At 47.4% G+C, this 21,867-nt stretch overlaps 1 protein-coding gene across 2 annotated transcripts in view; it reads right to left on the bottom strand.

The window, feature by feature from the left end:
• LOC147717623 (E3 ubiquitin-protein ligase TRIM39-like) overlaps positions 1 to 21,867 on the bottom strand; it is a 210,172-nt gene that overhangs the window by 163,887 nt on the left and 24,418 nt on the right. For both annotated transcript variants that reach the window (XM_086924419.1, XM_086924420.1), the window contains exon 2: positions 12,344 to 12,439. In XM_086924419.1, coding sequence (XP_086780545.1) covers positions 12,344 to 12,439 — 96 coding nt within the window. The remainder of the gene's footprint in view (positions 1 to 12,343; positions 12,440 to 21,867) is intronic.

Raw genomic sequence — 21,867 nt, 5'->3', positions numbered from 1 at the left:
ACTATGAAGTTTTTACTGGGAGCTGGCCAACTTGGTAGGATACGGACGCATTATTAAATGACAGAAAGTTCTCAAATGTATAACGTAACAGTTCTCATTCCAAAATCATTGCTGAAATTCGTCTTGATAGCCCTGAAGAAGTCACCTGCAAGAAACATGTGGGCGATATATTGATAATGCCCACCATTTTCACAGATTTTCCAGTTTTGATGTGATCCATAAACAGAGTCGTTTTGTGAAGTTGTAAAACATACTATTATTTGTGCGTTTCTTTGTTTGTGTATAACTGCACCAGTAAATTGTCACAGTAATTGTATGTTTGATCTGCGCCCATTCCACGTAAGTTGAATATTATGCTATCTACTTGTGATGGGAAATTATGAGTATTATTGGGTATTTCAATGAAAATCAATATAAACAGTTTTTTGAGTTATATGTACATTACTTCATATTTTTGTTACTTACGTGCTACAGACAATTTATGACTTACATTGTTGGGGTAACCTTTGGCAATTGCCTTAGTTCCATCTTGTGGTAGCAGGGGTATGATCTGTTGCAGCACTATTCTTAATTCAAAGTAGTTCTCAGAAAAACAGGGTTGACATATTGGGGATTGTGTGGGTTTCTATCTCCACTGCTTTCCTTGTAGTGGTCTATTGATATCATATATTGGGAGGGGAAACAGTGTCTTAATGGTGAGGTTAATTTGATGTATGCATGTTGCTTACTATTAAGATGCAGAGTATACCTGCCTATACATCTGAATCATAGTGTGAAGTAATTGCTAAAGATATCTGATATGACTATTTAGTAAAAGGATAGCAAATAATGTATTGAGTGATAATTAATATGTGTAGTGCAAAATACTAGCATTGATCACCCGTTACACAACTCTTTGCAGGAAATATATAAAAAGTGAAAAAATGTATTACATTTTATCTAGGTTTGAATTTTGAATTCTTGCATTTTACAGACCGTTGAAATAGCTAAGAAAGAAGTACATGTAAAGAGGCAGGGAGAGAGCTCGTTTGAGATGCAGAGATAGCGACATATGACAGAAACAGAGTTAGCTAGATAGATAAATGAAGTGAGGCAGAGAGACTGAGAACGATAAAGACGGAGAAAGATAGAGAAACACAGAGAGATTATACTTTTTTTGCACAAACATGCGCAGACAATGAGTTCTCTTTCACTAACAACAGCAATCTATGTTGTCTTGTCTTGCATGTGCAGTCTTTGGCATAGGCAACTGTGGTGCCCCGCTCAGCATACATGCACTCAAAATTAGATCAAGTCTGTCTTCCTGCAGTGGATTAGTGCAAGGAGCCCCTTTCAATGCGAGCCCCTCCCACCTAAGATGCTGCACCCCCCAAAGCTCGCCTGTGGCAACATTCATTTTTATTTACACTTGGACCCTCTGGAAATCATATAGGTAGTCAATGTCAGCATCCACAAGGGCACTGCTGAAGATACCCAGTTTTACCTACAGGTCTTCATGAACCACTAAACTGATGCATTACCATCAATGTCCACATGACCTCTCTTCAAGTTAGAATTTCTTCTCATGGCCAGCTCATGGCCAGCGCTTACAGAATGAATGAATGAGGTTTTGTAGAGCATGAACTGCTGCCCTGAAACCAAGGAGTCCTGGTGGTGCAGACACAGGATAGAATGGGCAGTAGGAGATTTTCAGTCGCGTGGTAAAGGTAAGTTTAATTAGGGCAGGATGTATGTAGGAGAGGAGGCAATTCCAAAGTTTAACAGCAAAGTAGGCATACGAGTGATCACAAGCCAGAAGAGGGCAAAGTCAATGACCCCCGACTTGAAAAGGCGTCCAAAGAGGATGGGATTGGAGACAATATCAAAGGTGGCAGACAGGTCAACTAAGATGATTGAGAATGGATGAAAAGATGCCAATAGAGCAGAGCCTGTACTGTAAAGTAGCCTGTGCCCAGCTTGCAGTTGTTGAGCAGGAAGTTGGATTCCAGAATATGGAGAGTTCTGTAGTGACACAACTTTTCAGGATCTTATGTGCTAATAAAGTAAAGAAATAGGCTTGAAATTTTTGCTGCACTCTTAGCTTGTTTCCATTGTGTAGGGGAGCAAGGTAGAACTGAGAGAAGAGTTCAGGAGTTGTTAAAGGTAGGGAGAGACCAAATTGCTGGCTAGTTTGAGAAAGTGTGGTGGGAAAGGGTCATCTGGGGACCCAGAGTAGCAGGAGGCAATCAACACAGATGTTGCCACAACAGAAATGGTGGAGACGTGACAGAGAGATAGATCTGGCTTAAGACTGGATGATGAGAGAAAAGACAGTTTGTCAAGAGAAGGCTGTGGGGTGATGTTGGAGTAGATGTGATCTTATTGTAAATTTTTAGCCTCAAGGTTATAGTCATTTCTCCTGAAGCATTCTAGCTTTTTGTATTTCTGTTTTTAACTCTCCCAAGGTTTCAGATTACTAGTGGGCGAAGAAGAACTGTGGGGCGAGTTGCTGTTTTTTAAACGGGCTATAGACTCTAGAGCAGAGGATAGCCAATTGTTGAAAATTATCACATTGTCAGATATAATAATACCTGTGGAGGAAGGGGAGTTATTAGTGAGAACGTTTGTAAAGTTGACTGAGCTAACCTTTGACAAGGGTCTGGATAGCTAAGAACTGTTTTGACACATAACTATTAGGTGTTATTTCTATAATAACCAACTGTTAACATAGTATTCACACACTTGTTTGGATATGAACTACGTGTTGTGTTTATTTTGACTATATGTTAACCATGAGAATTGCCCTGTTGGAACAACCTTTTATTTTTCAGATTGATGACCCTTAGCAATATAAGGAGAGTCTACACGGGAATTCCTTGAGTTTGTATGTTTATATTGTCTATCGCCACAAAGTGGGCAGGCCTTAGGGTGCGTATACCACCGTGGGGTAGCCTATGGTCCTGATGAATGCTGAGCGCAATTAGCTCATTATAGCAGAAACATGTCTACCACGATGACTATATAGGACACTCTGGTTCAAATTCACTCAACCACTAGTTGTCCGTTTGCACTTTGTTTTTATTGAAGGTCAGCTATCCCTTTATTAAAATAAGTATAGGGAACAGCTGCTTCTTCTTTTAACTCACTGATTCACACATGGGCACTAATTCACAAGCCCTAAAAAATGAACCCAATGATGAAGCTAGTCACCAACTTTGTTGGTGCATGAGGGTTGTTTTTTGATTCACAGTTCGTCTCACTAACTCCTTCCGCCTTTTTCTTTTTTTGACGTGGGTTATAAGATAATTAACTCTTACCCGGATTTTATTTTAGCTTCTTGGGTAAGCAGACAGTTGCAGGTACGGGAATGGTTTGCAGAAATGAAACTGGGCAACTAAGCACCTCAACACCATGAAAGCTAAGATCCTGGGCTTCCACATCAACAACAATCTCAGCTTCAGGGCTCACATCGGGCCGGAGGCAAAGGCTGCCTAGCACCAATTGTCCCTGCTTCACAATGAAAGCCCTTCATCCTGGGATCAGACTTTGAAACTACCGTACAGGTACCAGTCTTGTCACAGCGAAGGATACAAAAACCCACTGTTAACATCCTGAAATCCACCTAATATGCTTAAACAACATCCTACCTGCACAAATGAGCTTACCAAAGGGCTTTGAAACATTACAAAATATGCTATCTCCAAAGAACTGCTTTGTTTCCCTGTGTCACATTCACGCTTGCACAGTCTACAAGAAGGTCAATTTAGCACAACAGGCACCAGGCAAAGACACATGCAGGACTGGAAACCAAGAAAAGCAATAAAGAGAAAAATGCCACAACAGGAATTTGTTAATAATGGAAAATACGATATCAATGCATGCCACAATATATGTATGTATAATAACAAGCTTGTGTCACTGTTGTTGAATTCACCTAATATGACCTCCCCCTCAACCCGAGTCAGAAATATGTAGTCCGGCAGGCCCTGCAACCTAGGCCTGAAGCAACTGATGGACAAATCAAAGGTGGGGTAACATGTAACCCTTAGACAAATGGGCGAACAGGGAAACCCAGATCGATCCCACTGATAGGCAACAACACCACAATGGTCTTAGGAGATTGCCCCAATAAAACACATTTGGATGTAGGGGCGAGCATTCCCAAAGCACCATAAAGTCAGATGCCACATTAAGCTAGGAACACTCAGCCAATCAGAACACAGCATGCACACTACATGCAGTGATCACGTGCTCCCGATACCCGGCATCTCGACACGTATCCACTGGCCCCACATTGTATCCACGAAAGGTCAAGAAGCACCTGCACTTCTTATCCAGGGACCAGATTTATGGTCTCGTGACTAGGCCCAGATTTCTGTCTCCAAAGAATGTACAAATTACTTTATGACACTGTAATGTATAAAAAAACAGCCGAAACCATTGTACTTTGAGACAGTCTTCAGACCCCGACTGTTGCCTGCTCTCCTGGCCACTGCGTTTAATTAAAGCAACTGTTCCTGTTTTGTCAAAAGCCTCTGTAGTCTTTTGTTTTTTCAAGGTAAATTCACATTCACTCAACAAATTCACTCTATTTTCAGATCAGCCTAGCTTCAAATTTTAGGAAAGAGTTAAGGATCTCTGTAGGCAACACCAAATCACAGTGTAACCACACCGGCTGAGGTCCCATTCAGCGATATCTCTTTACATCACACATCCATCATTACTGTATCCCTTATTCCCTTCTCTCTGGCTGCCAGTACCATGCACCCAAGCCTCCCTTTGATATGTAACATTGCCCTTCTCTCACTTCATATTATTGTACAGCCCCTAATTCCCTTCTCTTACCCACACTGATTTTTATTTTTATTGTAACACTGCGAAGTGTCCAGTGACCAGTTTTAACATCAGAATATTGACTCCCCTTTGCCATGAAGAAAATCAGGAACTGTTGCAGTCTGTTGATGTCTCAGTAGTAGCCACACTTGAACAAATAGACTGAGACACCTGAACTCCTAAACTCTCATAGAGTGAAGCAAGAACAGCTTTAACTTCTGGAAACAGAACTCAATTGCCAACAAAAATTTCAAGATTTGAAGCCACAACTTTCAGTTCACATACCGGACATCTGCCACCTCAAGGGCTGAACAACTAACAAAAGAAACCTTTTCAAGATGTTATTTTGAAATAATATTAAAATAAAAAAAATCTTCATATTTCTGATTTCATGCAGGCCCATTTAAAGCTAAAATTACTTCACTGTGAATACTACAGCCTGTCAGGAATCCTTTACAGGAATACAGAAGCACAAATATAATTAGCTTGGGAAACAACTGGAACAACACCGGCAAAGACACACTTTAACCACAGATAGCGCTGTCTAGTTTCCAGATGGGAGGGGAGAGGAGAGAACGCATTGGAACAAAAAGCTCCGGACGCAGACAAGCAAGTTGGGTTGGGCCCGGGTTGTGGGGGGTGGGGGCTGGTTTATTAAAGGGTTGGGGTCAGATTTAGGATTCGGGGTGGGGGGAGGTGGGGCAGTCTTATTATGAGGGGGAAGGCTTATAGGGCTTTGGTCGGGGGAGGGGTTTGGGGTAGTTTTAAGGGCTGGGGAGGGGTTGGGGAGTTTTTAGTGGTGAGGTCTAGGATGTAGGGCTTTTTAGGGATTTTTTTAACCCCTCCCATGCTCATGACGAGTTTAGCTCGTCATGAGCCACGGTGCTCCGGTGCTCATAACGAGCTCAGCTCGTCATGACCCGTGGAACGCTCAGGTGCGGGGAGAATTCCCCCGCTGTGCTGAACGTTCCACGGAGCCAATGCACCTGTGACGAGCTGAGGTCGTCATGAGCACAGGAGCACTGTAGCTCATGACGAGCTCAGCTGTCATGAGCATGCGGGGCGCTGTGCGCACCACCTACCCCCAGCACAGCGGGGGAATAACCCCCGCAGCGAAGGGGTTAAAGGGGGAAAGGTGTTAGGCCTCAGGGCGGGGAACAGGGTAGGGGGAGTTTTAAGGGCAGCGCGGGGTAAGTTCTAGGGCTTAGGGCAAGGGGGCGGGGTGGTTTTTATATGGGGCAGGGTTTAAGGCCTCAATGGGGTAGGAAGGGAAAGGGTAGTTCTAAGGGCAGGACAAGGTAGGTTTTAGGCCTCAGGGTGGGGGGACATGGTAGGGTGGATAGAATTTTAGGACTTAGGGCAGGGAGGGAGGGTCAGGGTAGTGGCGATCTTGACCACGTATATCCGCTTACCAATCAAGCCTTTAAAACGAAATTGCATGGTAAAGGCATGCGTGGTAAAGTAATGCGTGGTTTAGACGCATACGTGGTTCGGGCTACATTCGGGCTGCATTGTAGAGGCATGCATGCCTCTGTCTTACAACCAATCAGCTTACACTGAGCCTATGTTATTATTCACGACCCAGTCCTGTAGAAGGCCTCGCCTAGACAAATTCAGTTAGGCCGAACCATTTGTCACCTACTCTGTATAAAAGCTATCGACAAGGCAGACGGAGCAGGAATGTGTCTACTACTCAGTTGATGGAATAAATAAGGTAGCTTTCATGTGCATCTGATTAGTGTTTATTATATATTTCAATTCTGTTTAATACAGTTCAATACAATTCTACACTTGTTCCAACCACATGGTTGCAAATACCTATATGAATTATGAAGGCTGAGGGCTTCAACCATATTCACCCAGAGTATTAGACACTGTTGATTCGTCTGGCAAAGAATGAATAAATGTTTTAAAACAGAATAGTGAAAAAAATGAACTTCTTGCAAATAACCTTCCACTATGCAAGATAACAAATATAAGCGGATGCCTGATGGATCTGGAATATCTAATAATAATGGTGCACAAGATAGTTTGAAATCTTCTTTACTGAAAGATCAAGTGACGTGAAAATATGCCCCAATTTCCCACCTTTTTAATAAGATGATAAAAGCAATATTTGCATTTGAGTTTTACGATTAGCCTCCTCTCTTCACTAGCACCTGTAATGTTCGAGAAGCCGCCTGCGTACAGGCGAGTTGTCACGTACGCACTAGTGCGTTAACGCGGCCGTGATACGTCACGGTCGCGCATGCTTTAAATAAAGAGAGGCGGGGCCACGGAGTTAGTCCGGACCACGCGGAGACCAACAGCGTGTCCTGAGTCCTTGATTGCACGCACCGCCACCTGCGCAGCGCTGCTAGCTTAGGACTCGACAATGGCGACGAGGGTCTGACGATCCCACGTGGTGCCGCACGCCACACTTCGTCCTTGACCGACAGCCCGGCTTCCTGCACCCCACCGGAGTGTGATTCCTCGCCTTGCCTACGCCCACCATGACGTCCATTTCGCCCATCGAGCCCTTCTCGGTTGATGGCGCACCGGCGGCCCTTGCCCCGCGGTGGAAGGACTGGGTCGAGAGGCTGCACTTCTACTTCGAGGGCGCCGGCACAGCCAGGGAGAGGCGCAGGGCGCTACTTTTGCACCTTGGTGGGAAGGATATCCATCGTATCTACAAGACTCTGACGGAAGCCACCCCTCACACTTACGTCACCCTCCTCACCGCGCTCAATGCCCACTTTGAGCCGATGCAAAGCAAAGACTATGAGCGGTACATCTTTCGGCAAGCACGCCAGGGAGCGGAGGAATCACTCAACGCCTTCCATGGCCGCCTCAAAGAACTGGCGAGCACGTGCGGATTCAGAGATGAGCAAGAGGAGATCAGGGGACAGATCATTCAGGGATGCTACTTGTCAGAATTAAGGGTAAAGATCCTCCAGGAGGATGGCAAGCCACTGGTGGACATCCTCAAGCTGGGGCGCTCAAAGGAACTCTCACAAGCGAGAGCGTCCCACATGGAGGCTGCTCTGCACAGGCCCGCGAAAACGGAACAGGTGCACATGGCTGAACACGTCAACGCAGTGCGGCCCAAACAACACCCCACAGGGAAAAGTAGGCCTCAAGACCGCCCGAAAGACTGTGGATACTGTGGTGGCGTACCTCATAGGGCACAAGACTGCCCGGCCCGCGGGAGAAAATGCGGATCATGCGGACGCATGAACCATTTTGCGTCGGTGTGCAGGTCGTCCAAACTCCAATCGGAGACGGCCCACACGGTGCAAGAAAGGCCGGAAGATGAGGACATGGACGAAGACAACTCGAGCTACCCGGTTCACTATGTGCTCGCGATCAGCCATCCACACAAAAAGAACCGACGGCTACCGAAGTGCAGAATAAACATTCTGAACCAAGAAGTGCGGGCGACCATCGATACTGGTGCGTCAATCGAACTCATGGCTGCCAATGTCTACGTACAATTGAGGGACAAACCTTGCCTGCAACCCGCGAGAATCCGGGTTTTCGCTTATGGCCAAAAAGATCCCATCCCACTGGTAGGATGTTTCCAATCAGACATTCACCACAAGGACAGAAAGGCGTCGTCCACGATCTATGTCACCAAGGAAGGTAGCGGAATGCTGCTAAGTGGCCAAACAGCGGAAGAGCTCCACCTCATATCTTTCGCTATGGCGGTTCTAGAGGAAGAACTCGAAAACATCATCGAGGAGTTTGACGACGTCTTCAAAGGCATCTGGTGTCTCAAGGGGAAAGAGGTGTCCCTACATATCGACAAGTCCGTACAGCCAGTAGCACTACGCCACTGCAGAATTGCTTTTCACCTCCGGAAAAAGGTTGAACAGGAGCTAGAGAGCCTCGAAAAGCAAGGAATCATCGAGAAGGTCAGCGGCCCCACCCCCTGGGTGTCGCCGATCATAGTGGCGTAAAACCCAAGCAACCAGGCCAAGTACGCATCTGCGTAGACATGCGTCTGCCCAACGCTGCGGTTAAACGAGAAAGACATCTAACGCCCACAATAGATGATATATTAGGAGAACTGAACGGAGCGAAATGGTTTTCTAAGGTCGATTTGAGATCGGGCTATCACCAACTGCCCCTACACCCCGACTCCAGCTACATCACAACGTTCTCCACTCATGTTGGGCTGAGACGATACCGACGACTTAACTTTGGGATTTCGAGTGCGGCAGAAGTGTTTCAAAACACCATCCGAGAAGTGCTGAGCGGAATAACCGGGGTTCTTAACGTCAGCGACGACCTCCTGATCTACGCTGACACTATCGAGGAACACCACTGAAGACTCAGGAGTGTGTTACAGAGAATCCGAGACTCAGGCTCACCCTCCATCGTGAAAAATGCCAGTTTCTGAGAAACACAATCAGCTTCTTTGGCTACACCTTCTCCGATAGAGGCGTGGCCCCAGACCCCGAGAAAGTGAAGGATGTGCAGGCCGCACCGGCCCCCACCAACGTGTCAGAGGTACGAAGCTTCCTGGGGATGGTAAATTTCTGTGGGAGGTTCATCCCCGATCTCTCCAACATCACCAGCCGCTAAGGGAACTCACGAAGACCACCACTCCTTGGCACTGGGGAGAGGAACAAGAGCTGGAGTTCCAGAACACCAAAGTCGCCCTGTCAACAGACACCACCCTGTCCTACTTCGACCCAACGAAGTCAACGAACATTGCCGTAGACGCCAGCCCTCACGGGCTCGGGGCTGTACTGACCCAGAGTCGGAATGGGGAAGACTGGGTGCCGATAGCCTACGCGAGCCGCTCCCTCACAGAGACTGAACAGAGATACTCGCAAATCGAAAGAGAGGCCATCGCGATTCATTTGGCGTGCCGACACTTTCATGTGTATGTATACGGTCATCCTTTTACCGTATTCACGGACCATAAACCCCTGCTTCCCCTGTTCAGAGGCTCAGTATCCAAACCTCCCCCGCGGATCGAAAAATGGATCTTGCAGCTCCAGGAGTATGACTACCGGCTCGAATTCAAGCCCGGAGTGAACAACCTGGCGGACTACTTGTCCCGGCATCCCAGGGCAGCCACCACCCAAGAAAGAGAAGACGCCGAAGACACGGAAGAGTACGTCAGGAACATTCTGGAACGGTCCAGGCCATTGCCCATTAGCCTTGATCAAATCGTGGCCGCGACCCGCAGCGACGAACCCCTCCAACTGGTCATCGAAGCGACCAGGAGCAATGACTGGAAATCCCTTGCCACCTCTCTGAGTCGACGAACCCCGGAGGCAGGGGAAATCCTTGAGGCTATCCTTCGAGTGAAGGATGAACTGTCTGTAGATTCCCAGGGATGTCTCCTCAGGGGACCCAGGATCGTCATGCCAGCAAGCCTATCCCAACAGGCGGTAGAACTCGCCCATCGGGGCCACCAGGGCATCGTGAAGACGAAGAGCAGGCTCCGAGCGAAGGTATGGTTCCCCGGAATGGACGAGAAAGTTGAGCAGTGGGTGAGAGCGTGCCACTGGTGCCAGGCAGCAGGCCCAGCGGATACCCCGGCACCAGTCATCACCGAAGATGAACCGACAGAGCCCTGGGAGCGAGTAAGTGTGGACTTTGGCCACCTTCCCAACGGTCGCCACATGCTAGTTGTCATTGACGACCTCACGAGATACCCTGAGGTTGAAATTGTATCTTCTCTGACCGCCAAGGAAGTGATCACCAAGCTAGAGAAAATAATCGCTACCCACGGAATCTTCGAACAACTGAAAACGGACAACGGGCCCCCATTCCAGAGCCAGGAATTTGCGGACTACCTCCACGAGTGGGGAATCCACCACCGGAAAGTCACCCCCAGATGGCCACAGGCCAACGGTGAAGTGGAACGATTTATGAGGACCCTAAATAAAGTAATAAGGATTGCCCAAGCAGAGGAAACATCAGTCGAGAGGGCCCTGTATACTTTTCTACGAGAATATAGACTCACACCTCACCGCACCACCACCGCGGCCCCAGGACCCTCCACCATGGGCCGGATAGTCCGGGATACCATTCCTCACCACCGCACATGGACTCCAACGAGAGCAGACCCACGTCTGGCCCAGGCCAATCGGAGGCGCTCCAACGAACAGGCCAGTGTCAGACGACGGGGTAGAGAATCCCCGATCGAGGAACGAGATAGAGTCTACATGCGGGACCGGTTCCCAGGAAGCAAGTTCCGGCTCCCCTTTGAGCCTCGACCGTGGACCGTCACTCGTCGGTCAGGCACAATGATAACTGCCCAGAGAGATGGCGAAAGTGTCACCACGAACGTTTCATTCTTCAAGCGAGCAGCCGCCCCCGCCGGAGAGCGCCAGGGACAGGATTCCCCGAGGCCTAATCCTTCCACACCCAGCCCCCCAGCATCATCGGCGGGGCCAAGAGACTTGATGGAACAAGCCGAGACAGGTCCCCCGAGTCCAGAGGTCGAGAGGATCGCCAGCCATCAGACTCCCGGAGAGGCTTCGCCGTCAGCCCCGGCCCCTTCGAGTGTACCCCGAAGGGTCCTGTTCAGGGGAGAAGCCGCGGGCTATGGACTGAGAAGAAACCCCGCGCCCTCCTCGCAACTGGCCGACTTCGCTGTGGGCTGAGATGGCGGTATCTGCAACGTAAACTGGTAACAGGCCTGCCGGCCATTTTGACTTTTGTTTAACCATGCCCCCGGCTATTGAGAACTGTATTTTGAACTGCCAAGAGTTTTGCACTAGACTGTTTTCCATAGTGTCGTTTTGAGTTTTTGAATTTCAATAAAGGTTGAAAGGGATGTAATGTTCGAGAAGCCGCCTGCGTACAGGCGAGTTATCACGTACGCACTAGTGCGTTAACGCGGCCGTGATACGTCACGGTCGCGCATGCTTTAAATAAAGAGAGGCGGGGCCACGGAGTTAGTCCGGACCACGCGGAGACCAACAGCGTGTCCTGAGTCCTTGATTGCGCGCACCGCCACCTGCGCAGCGCTGCTAGCTTAGGACTCGACAGCACCCATGGGTGGATTTACAACCCAGGAGCGAGGAACCATCTCCTAAAGTTCCAGCTGTGCTGGCCATCAATGCCAAGCTTTAAATGCCCTTGTGGTTAAGAATAGTAATGAAGGGAGATTGCAGAGGGAGTCTGAGCAATTCAGGCCGTATCAGTGACCACCTTCAAATTACACGTGCAGAAAAATATATCAAATACTGGAGGTTGAGGGGGAACTGGAGACTACACCTCTTGGACTCCTGAACATGTAGTAATGCATATTAATATCCTTGCTACTATCACCCTTCGACTGTGCGTCCTCTTCCCCAAAAAGGTAGCTACACATGAATCATCGATATGGTTAAAGCTAGATTGCATTTAAATAATATCCAAACAATAGCTCAGGTAACCTCTGGATCCTTAGATTGACATTATACTTTTATGGTCAAGCAAATCGCAGATGATAGTTTCACAGTCAGGACAACTCTGAGCCAGGTACGTCCAACACCAAACACAAATGCTGTGGTCATCTGGAAACTGTTGATTTCTGTTCCCTTACCTCGATCTGTTTCGCTTCCGTCTCCTCCTTGTGATGCAGTTCAAGGATATTGCTCAGCTTCCTCTTTAAAGGGTTTAGAAAACTCCAAAACTTCCCCTGAAACAAGAAATTCAGTATTTTCAAAGCCATGTAGAGACATTGTTGTACAATAACACAGCACAATATACAACTGTCCTGCTGAGGCTGAGATACCTACTCTATATCTGTATTTTATCAACATTGTTCTGCTCTGTAAACGTTACTTATCCATTTGGACAGGAAATTTGATGACTAGCATGTTGTCTACTAACAGATCATGGTGATGAGTGATTTACCTAAGGTAGTATGATGCTTGGGTTAGCGACACAGTTTATGGTGCATGTTTTCTAGCATGGGGATTGCGAGGATGGGCGTGTACTCACACATAAAATACATGCTCATGGGCACCGTAGCTGGCACCACATTTATTACGATAAGCATATTGCGATATTCTGGGGATGGCTCCTTATCAATCAACGGAATTATGATGGCCTTGTTCTCCAGCACATGATTTTCGATGATGAGCTTCTAATGATGCTTGTTTGCACTGGGATTAAGTGATGCATACAGGACCAGTTGACTTTAGCCTGTCCACTCCACCTACACACAGGTACAGTGGACGTGGCAGCCTTTTACGTACACAGAGGAACAAGACAACATAAGGAAAAGTGACTCAACAGACAGGATAGGATGGAGTAACATAGGTTGGCAGAGTAACTTCAAGTTAAGGGCTATACCAGGCAAGAATGGCAAGCAGGCCACGTACAACACATAATCTACAGACTATCTCTGGAGTCTTCCTTAACCAGGGTCTTTTGCTTCCCTATGTGTGGGACATGTTAAGAAGGTGCACCTGCAGGGTGAGTGAGAGGCCTCTTTGCTCATTAGAGAGACTAGGTGCTTGATTCTTTGTTATCCTCATCGGTGTGTGGTGATCCAAAATAGTGGAAGGGTTTCGGGTAGGCTGCCGAAGTCTCTGCTGACCTGGGCACCTGGTTTCCTTCATTACTTTCCCTCCCGCTTCCACTAACAGTTGTTTCTTTGATGGGGGCGTCAGGTCATCCGTCATTCCTTTGTAGTTGCAAGAGCTGCCACAGTAACCCCACTTCTCCCACTTTCTACCTTCATCTGCAGCTCTATGAGATGTAGTCTACTGTCTGGAACCCAATAAGCATTGCACCTCGCACAGGAGAGGCACTAGTTGTCGATGGCCACTGACTCAGTTGATCATTCTGTGTCCAATCATTTTGTGGTTGGAGGAGCATCTCAGACTTCGAAAGTTACATGAGAGTTGATTAGTTCTCAATATAGGTTCTAGCTATTTCGAGCATTACTGTGTTCCAGGATTTTTGACCAACCATGGATGGAGTTTGCTGTGGAGGGGAGATGTGGCATACAAAGGAGAGCTTAAATTATATACAAAATGATGCATGAAATGTTTGAATTAATTTCAGCCGGTGGTATATTCTTGGGGCCACTTTATAGTCCCATCGTTATTTTGAACAACATGCCACCTCAGTTCAGGGCCCAGCCATATGCAAATCACTCTTGACCCTGATCCAATGGGAACAGTTCAGACTGAACAGCCAGACCAGGTCCTTCCTGAACTGAAACACAAGCAACACAGGACTGGCTTTCCCCCAGTTATTGTTTCAGCCAGGTATTGCTTGGTTTCAGTGTTCACAGGACCCACGTCTGGGCATACCCGTCCCACTTAGGGCAAGACACTAAGGTATAGAAAAAAAGCGATGGGCGGAATGCTTGAATCAATCTCGGCCACTGGTAATTACTCCGGCTGCATTATTCAAGCATCCCATACATCACTTTTTAGGTGAAAGCCTAGACTGCGCATGCGCTGCTCTGCGAGCCATGCTGTATTGGAGTGTGTGTTTGAAACACCGCCCACATTTTTCACTGGCTTATGTCATTATCCTCCGTAAAGGCTGGCTTCTGATTCGTCATTAGGCTTGTTATTTCCTCCTTAGTACCGCCTTGTCTTCATTTGTACCTCCCATGAGGACTGGCCCTTTTACTTCAGTTGTTACACGGTACGTCTTCTTTAGTCTGTAAGCACTATTTTCTTTAATGAGTTTCTCTTACTGCAGGAGGGTCTCTCATGCGCAGGTGTGACCAACGGTATGATTAACTCGTAACAAACGGGGGCTTTTCAGGGGCCATAAGAGACAGAAGGGGTAACTCAGCGATGCCTTTAGGGAGGTCAAAGATGCGTGATGTAAATTCAGCTAGATCTGGCGTCTCTATTTTCTGAACGAACATCTATGTTAAACATGAATATGCTTTACGTTTGCTCCTCCACTCACTTGCTAAAAACCATGACTTTAACAAAGGGCTCTTACCCTCTTCTCTCAATTTTATCCTCTGTGAGATGGATCCAAAAAAGCATGATAGTCTTTGCCTACAAATGTCTCTATGGACACACTCTTTCACAACCGCAAGTGCGAACCCGACCAGAAGGTATTGGAGTGCTTTACTGAGCAGTTCTCCAGCTCCAAAGTGGCAGCTCGCTGCGCTTTGCCCCTTGGTTCAGATTACCTGTAAAGAGTGTGCTTTCATCTCCAGCTTAACGCTGCTCTCGCTCATTTGCTTTTCTCCCCCTGCCCGTCACATTGCTGTCTATCATTTGCTTCCCTATGCCCTTGATGCCCCTTCCCCAACCGTTCCATCATTTTTGCTTCCCATACCCACAGTTTTGCTTCCCCACACACTTCCTTTCTGTGTTCCTTCTGCTACCGTCTGTTTGCACCCCCCCCCACACACACACACGTTTAAACAAGCATTTGGAAAGCAACAGGCCTCGCATTTGTGAGAGTTTATGCTATTGGCATTGTAAATGTTTTATTAACCCCTTCCATGCGGCCGCGATTCCCCTGGTGTGCTGTAAACAGCACGAACAGGGGCGGGCCGTGACGAACCCCAGCCGTCATCAGCACACGAGCACCGTAGTGCATGACGGCTGGGGTTCGTCATCAGCATGGAAGGGGTTAATGTTTTAAAAACCAAAATATAAATAAAAGGCATTGTCACTTACAATGCCAATAGCTCAAACTCGTGAAAATGCGAGACCTATTGCATTGCAGATGCTTGTTGTATAGAAGTTATTGACTATAGCTGCCTTTCGTGAGCCTGCTACATCCCTGACCTCCTCCTTCCTGCAAGGATAGATGAGTCTGTCCCTTCCAGTCACTCTCAAAGGCCTTAGGAATTACCATGGCTTCTACACCTGGCCAGGGAGATGGGGAGGTAGGTGGTGGAACAGCTCTGAATCCAGAACAATTCACTGAATCAAAATCTACCAAGCAATGTAGAGAGATGTTAATTTGAACCACAGGCTCTGTGTCTCCAAATCTACCTTTGTTACAGCAAGGTTCTGAGCCTCTAGTCCTTTGGGCACCCTGTAAAAATGCAACCACTACTGATGGTTTTGTGTATATCTTTAGAGCATTCTGCGCCGTAGCACAGGGAATCTGGTGCATCAGAACCATCTACAGTGCATAGAATGGTTCCCGGGGCTGAAAATCTGTGTGATACGGTCATAAGGGGTCAGGGTGGAGATGCTCTGATACCATGGTTGAGAAATGGAGGTGTTAGTGACAGAAGTTATATTTCTAAAATAGATTTTTTAGTCGCGTACGATATTTGCAGCGGCCCCCTAGTGTACCATCGCAGGGACGTCGCGACTATCAACGCCGTCCCAGATATTGGTGAAAATATAAAAAAACAAATATATGAATGAATGATTAGTATGCATTGTTATAGAGATACTCATAAATGTTTGTTCTAGAACATGGGTACTCACTAACATTTTTCCGGGGGCCGCAAAGTTTGGTCTTTGGTGTGACCGAGGGCTGCACTGATGCCAGCGGGAGGTGGGGTGTAAAGTGGGTGTAGGGGAAGCGAAGCATGTATATCTAGTGGCTAGACTCAATTGCGCTATGTGAAACCAGAAAATCTGGGACGAATCCCAGCTTCTCCACTTGACCAAATTGTCTGACTCTGGGCAATTGTTTTATTTCAATTTCCCTCCTTTTTCTTCATTATTACATACAAGAGGATTTCTAAATACATGACTTCAGGATACGTGCAGTACAAAATCATCCCCTGTGCTTGGATATAATCACTAATGGCATTGTTGTCAGGTGGGGGGGGGGGGTGGAGTTGTGTTTGTTAAGCGCTACTACTCACCCGTGAGGGTCTCAAGGCGCTGGGGGAGGAGGGTTTCGCAGGTTCCAGTCCATCAAGGAGGGGGTCCGTAGAAGAGCCAGGTTTTGAGGTTTCTTGTGAAGATGGGAAGCGATGTTGTCTGTCTGAGGTGGAGAAGGAGGGCGTTCCAGGCTCTGACGGCGAGGAAAGTGTAGGAGCGGCCGCCTGATATGGTCTTTATGGTGCAGGGGACCATGGCATAAGAGAGCTGGGCTGATCATAGGGTCCTTGGCTGTTTAGGTATGCTGGTCCGGTGTTGTGGAGGGCCTTGTGAGCGTGGGTGAGAATCTTGAAGCCGACTCTAGATTCGAGGGGGAGCCAGTGGCGTGTGCGCAGATGCCGGGAGATGATGCAGTGTCTTGGCAGGTTGAGGACGAGTCTTGCGGCGGCGTTCTGGATGTTCTGTAGCTTGTGTGTGAGGTTTTTGTTTATTCCGGCGTAGAGTGCGTTTCAGTAGTCGAGTCTGCTGGTGACCAGGGCGTGAGTGATGGTTTTTCTGTGTTCGAGGGGGATCCATTTGAAGGTCTTGCGTAGGAGGCGGAGGGTGTGGAAGCAGGAGGATGAGACGGCGTTGATCTGGCGGTCCATTTTGAGTTCGGAGTCCAGGATGACTCCCAGGTTGCGTGTGTGGTCCGTGGGGGTGGGCGGACGTCCGAGGGCGGGGGGCCACCAGGTGTCGTTCCAGGCGTCGGGGGGGTGGCCCATGATGAGTACTTCTGTTTTGTTGGTGTTTTTTATTCAATTGGTGACGGCGTTCATGCCTTCTCGAAAATTGTCTGGTAGTGTTGGGTTCGTTGGATAGGGAGAGGATTATTTGGGTGTCGTCTGTGTATGACACAATGGTGAGTCCATAGGTTCTGACGATGGGGCGAGCGGAGCCATGTGGACGTTGAAGAGCATAGGGCTGAGGGATGACCCCGGAGGGTCTCCACAGGTGGTTGGTGTAGGGTCCGAGGGGAAAGGGGGGGTGGGGGGAGGGAGTCTGACCCGCTGCGTTCTGTCGGAGAGGAAGGAGCGGATCCAGTCAAGGGCCTTGTCTTGAATCCCTGCCTCGTGGAGTCTGTGTATTAGGGTGCAGTGAGAGACTGAGTTGAACGCCTCTGAGAGGTCGAGGAGGATGAGTGCTGCTGTTTCTCCTTTGTCCAGTAGGGTGCGGATGTCGTCTGTTGTGCTGTGTTTTTTTCTTATTCAGAAAAGGGGTGGTGATGGACAGAGTATCTGAATCAAGCAGAACACTCGTACCCAGTCAACAGATCAGGGTCTGATCCATCACTGTTCTTTAGCTCACTGCACCATCCCAGCTCAGAACCTGGCTACATGCAAATTAGTCTGTCCCTGGCCCAGTGCATCATGGGAACAGGGCAGACCAAACTACCAAGCCAATTCTTTTACTGGGAAGGAAACAAGCTTCCGGGGACCGGTTTCAAGCAAGCCGGGCCAAAGACGGCTGTAATGCCAGAAACCGGTCTGCATGAGCTGGTCTGCCAAGTCAGTGTGTGGCCACTCTATTTCTGGGTGTTTGTGGGCCTGTTTTAGGGTCTGGTGGGTTGGTTTTTACTTTTGATTTCCCAGATATTACCACAAACATTGCCTGCAACAAGCACAAATGTAAGTAGCTTCCAATACCTTGTAAAACAGCTATACAGGCTTTCAAGTTGAAAACAACCCCAATTTGCAAATCTGGGACACTTTCTGATTAGCTAACGAGAGCCACTTTAATTTTGATGGACGAGCCTTTTTTCTGTCCCAGTCCAACTCTGTGGGCATAATATAAGAATTACCCAAAAGCTGAGCCAACCCACCATTTGAAGATTACTGGTATAGGGCAATATTAGGATGGTACTATATTAAGCAGAGTTTGTCTGTGCATTTCATTTTTATGCACTTTGTTAACATCCATAATACAATATATATATATATATATATATATATATTGTCGCTCCAGGTTGTCCACCTCTTGAGTAGCACGCGAGCAGCAGCTTTATTTATGTGTAGGTGAGGACGGGGATCCCATCGGCGGTGAGTTATATCAAATTGGAGAAGTGTAACGGGTGCGCACACCGCTTCCGTTAAAGCCCCTGAAGAGAAGCAGATGGAGCTTCGAAACGCGTCGGGCAGATCCATTACGGAGCGGCGTCTACAAGCGGATCCCCGCCCTCACCTACACATAAATAAAGCTGCTGCTCGTGTGCTACTCAAGAGGTGGACAACCTGGAGCGACAATTTACACGCGGCAGTCCAGCCGCGGAGTATGCACCACCCCGTTAACGTGGGGGTCACGGCAGTGAAGTAGCAGCCGTACATGGGATTGAGGACGGGCCCACTTGTGGAGTCCATACAGGACTTGATTGTGTGCTTTCCGCACTACACTTCCCAGAAGTCTCATTGGAGCCTCCCATCGGCGGTGAGTTATATCAAATTGGAGAAGTGTAACGGGTGCGCACACCGCTTCCGTTAAAGCCCCTGAAGAGAAGCAGATGGAGCTTCGAAATATATATATATATATATATATATATATATATATATATATATATATATATAATATATATATATATATATATATATATATATATATATATCCATACTAATATTATAAAGAGAGAGCCCAAACCTTTGAGGCGGGTAATCTCAGTAACCACAGCACGAATCACAACACCCAATACAGCGTTGGAAAGGGCAGTTGCAGCAGAAGGACATAGGCTATGCAGACGGCCACCATATACATTTAAAGGTAAAAAAACTGTGCCAGCAAAGTAGTCCCTTGTGGGCGTCTCTGTGTTCTGCTGGGGGCGTGACTCAAACTGCTGTGGGCGTGTGGTACTTTCTGCCCTTCATGCCATGTGAGTCGTACATACAAGCGCCAATTACGCAATTGCGCCGCATCAAGGGGAACGCTGTGGGCGTGACAAACGCTGTGGCCGTGTTTCCGCCCTTCATGCAATGTGAAGCGCCAATTACGCAATTGCGACGCATCAAGGGGCACGCTGGGGGCGTGACAAACGCTGGGGGCGTGTACTACGTTCCGCACTTCATGCCATCTGGGTCGTACATTAATCAGATCGTCTGCTGTGGCCGTGTGCTGGGGGTGTGACAAAGGCGTTCATCAGGAAGCGTTGTAAGTAACCATTCGCTCGATTCCCTTGGGGGACTGCCCATTGTCTCACACATACTGGGGGTGCCGAATGCAGTGTGTGCCTTGGCGCGTCTGAAAGGGACGAACGCAGTGTGTGCCTTGGCCTGGGTGAGTATGAAAAGCACTCAGGGCCGAAGAGCGTCGGTGTGGGTCATAAAAAAATAAGAACAGCGGGAAACGAATATGTGATGATATTCCGTAAACCAACATCCCGCATACCATCACTCTGCAATTTTTATAACACAGGACTATTACTCCGCAAAGCCATCATTTCTAAAACTTTTACAATGCATATGACTTTATCACGCATGCCATTATAACGCAAATGCATGTGTGGTAAAGTCATATACATTGTAAAAGTACAATATTAAAACATTAAATATATGTTTGTATATTTGTGTGTGTATATCCATACTAATCCATACTAATATAATAAAGAGAGAGCCCAAACCTTTGAGGCGGGTAATCTCAGGAAGCACAGCACCAATCACAACTACCAATACAGCGTTGGAAAGGGCAGTTGCAGCAGAAGGACATAGGCTATGCAGACGCCCACCATATACATTTAAAAGGTAAAAGAACCGTGCCAGCAAAGTAGTCCCTTGTGGGCGTGTCTGTGTTGTGCTGTGGGCGTGTGCTGGGGGCGTGACAAACGCTGGGGGCATGTGGTACGTTCCGCCCTTCATGCCATGTCTCATATTGTGTGCTAATCCCACCCTGCTCCCTTTAAATACCCCTGCATCCCATAATCATAACCCACCCTTACTCCTTAAAATACCCCAACACCCTTAAACACTAACCCATCTTAACCCTATAAATATACCCTGTACCCCAAAACCCAAACCTATACATAAAAATACCCCTGTAACCCAAAACCCAAACCTAGCCCTGAATCGTAAAAAAACCACTGTACCTCAAAACCCAAACCTACCCCTGAACCCTAAAAATACCCCAGTACCCCAAACCTAGCCCTGAACCGTAAAAATACCACTGTACCTCAAAACCCAAACCTACCCCTGAATCCTAAAATACCCCTTTACCCCAAAACCCAAACCTAGCCCTGAACCCTTAAAATACCCCTGTACCCCAAAACCCAAAGCTACCCCTGAATCCTAAAATACCCCTGTACCCCAAAACCCAAACCTTGCCCTGAACCCTAAAAATACCCCTGTACCCCAAAACCCAAACCTAGCCCTGAACCCTTACAATACCCCTGTACCCCAAAACCCAAACCTACCCCTGTACCCCTAAAAATACCCCTATACCCCAAAACTCAAACCTAGCCCTGAACCCTAAAAATACCCCTGTACCCCAAAACCCATACATATCCCTAAACCCTAAAACTACCCCTGTACCCCATAACCCAAAACTATATCTGAACCCTTAAAATACCCAAACACCCCAAAACATATACCCCTATACCCATACTTACCTTATCCAAACATAAAAAAGCATGCTTTTACCATTCATGCATTTACAACGAATTTTGTTGTAAATGTATGCATGGTAAAAGCATATAAAATGTAATGCCATTTGTTATAATGGCATTGCGGAGTTATGGTACTTTCGTAATGAAAGTATGCGGAGTGATGGTATGCGGAAAGAAAGTTGCGGAATAATGGATGTTTACCCTCCCCCAGTAAGGACATTGGTGGCACGGCGGCCCACATCTCCAGCAACATACTCATATTTTTTCACCACCCATTTGAAAAATGCACAGGTCTCTCATTGATGGCCAGCACCAACATACACTTTTAGACACACCTCCCGCCACAAGTTCTAGAATTGCGAACTTTAGAGCTGGGGAGCTACGTTCGAATCTGTGATTCCAGGCAAATCGATTTGTCTCTCCGTGCCTACCACAAATGAATGTGTTCTTGTGTAATGTAAATTGTGCTCATGCCATGTTGTCGAGTTAGCGCTATATAATATTGCAAGGAAAAATAAAGTAGGGAAACTCGAGTTCACACACTACTGAATGCGCACTCTTAAGTGCATCAGCAGTGCACTGTGAATCGGAGCGTTTCACAGGCCTGTCACAGATAAGAAATGCTATCAAAACTAAATCCTACAAAACAATATACTATTGGCCGGCAGCAATTCATACCTGGACAACGTCGGGACGGGCTGCTAGTATATATATATATATATA

The sequence above is a fragment of the Lissotriton vulgaris genome, chromosome 5 (genome assembly GCF_964263255.1).
Source record: "Lissotriton vulgaris chromosome 5, aLisVul1.2, whole genome shotgun sequence".
In the NCBI taxonomy this organism is placed as follows: domain Eukaryota; kingdom Metazoa; phylum Chordata; class Amphibia; order Caudata; family Salamandridae; genus Lissotriton; species Lissotriton vulgaris.
Note: the sequence above shows the minus strand (reverse complement) of the source record. Positions and strands in the feature narration are given on the sequence as shown.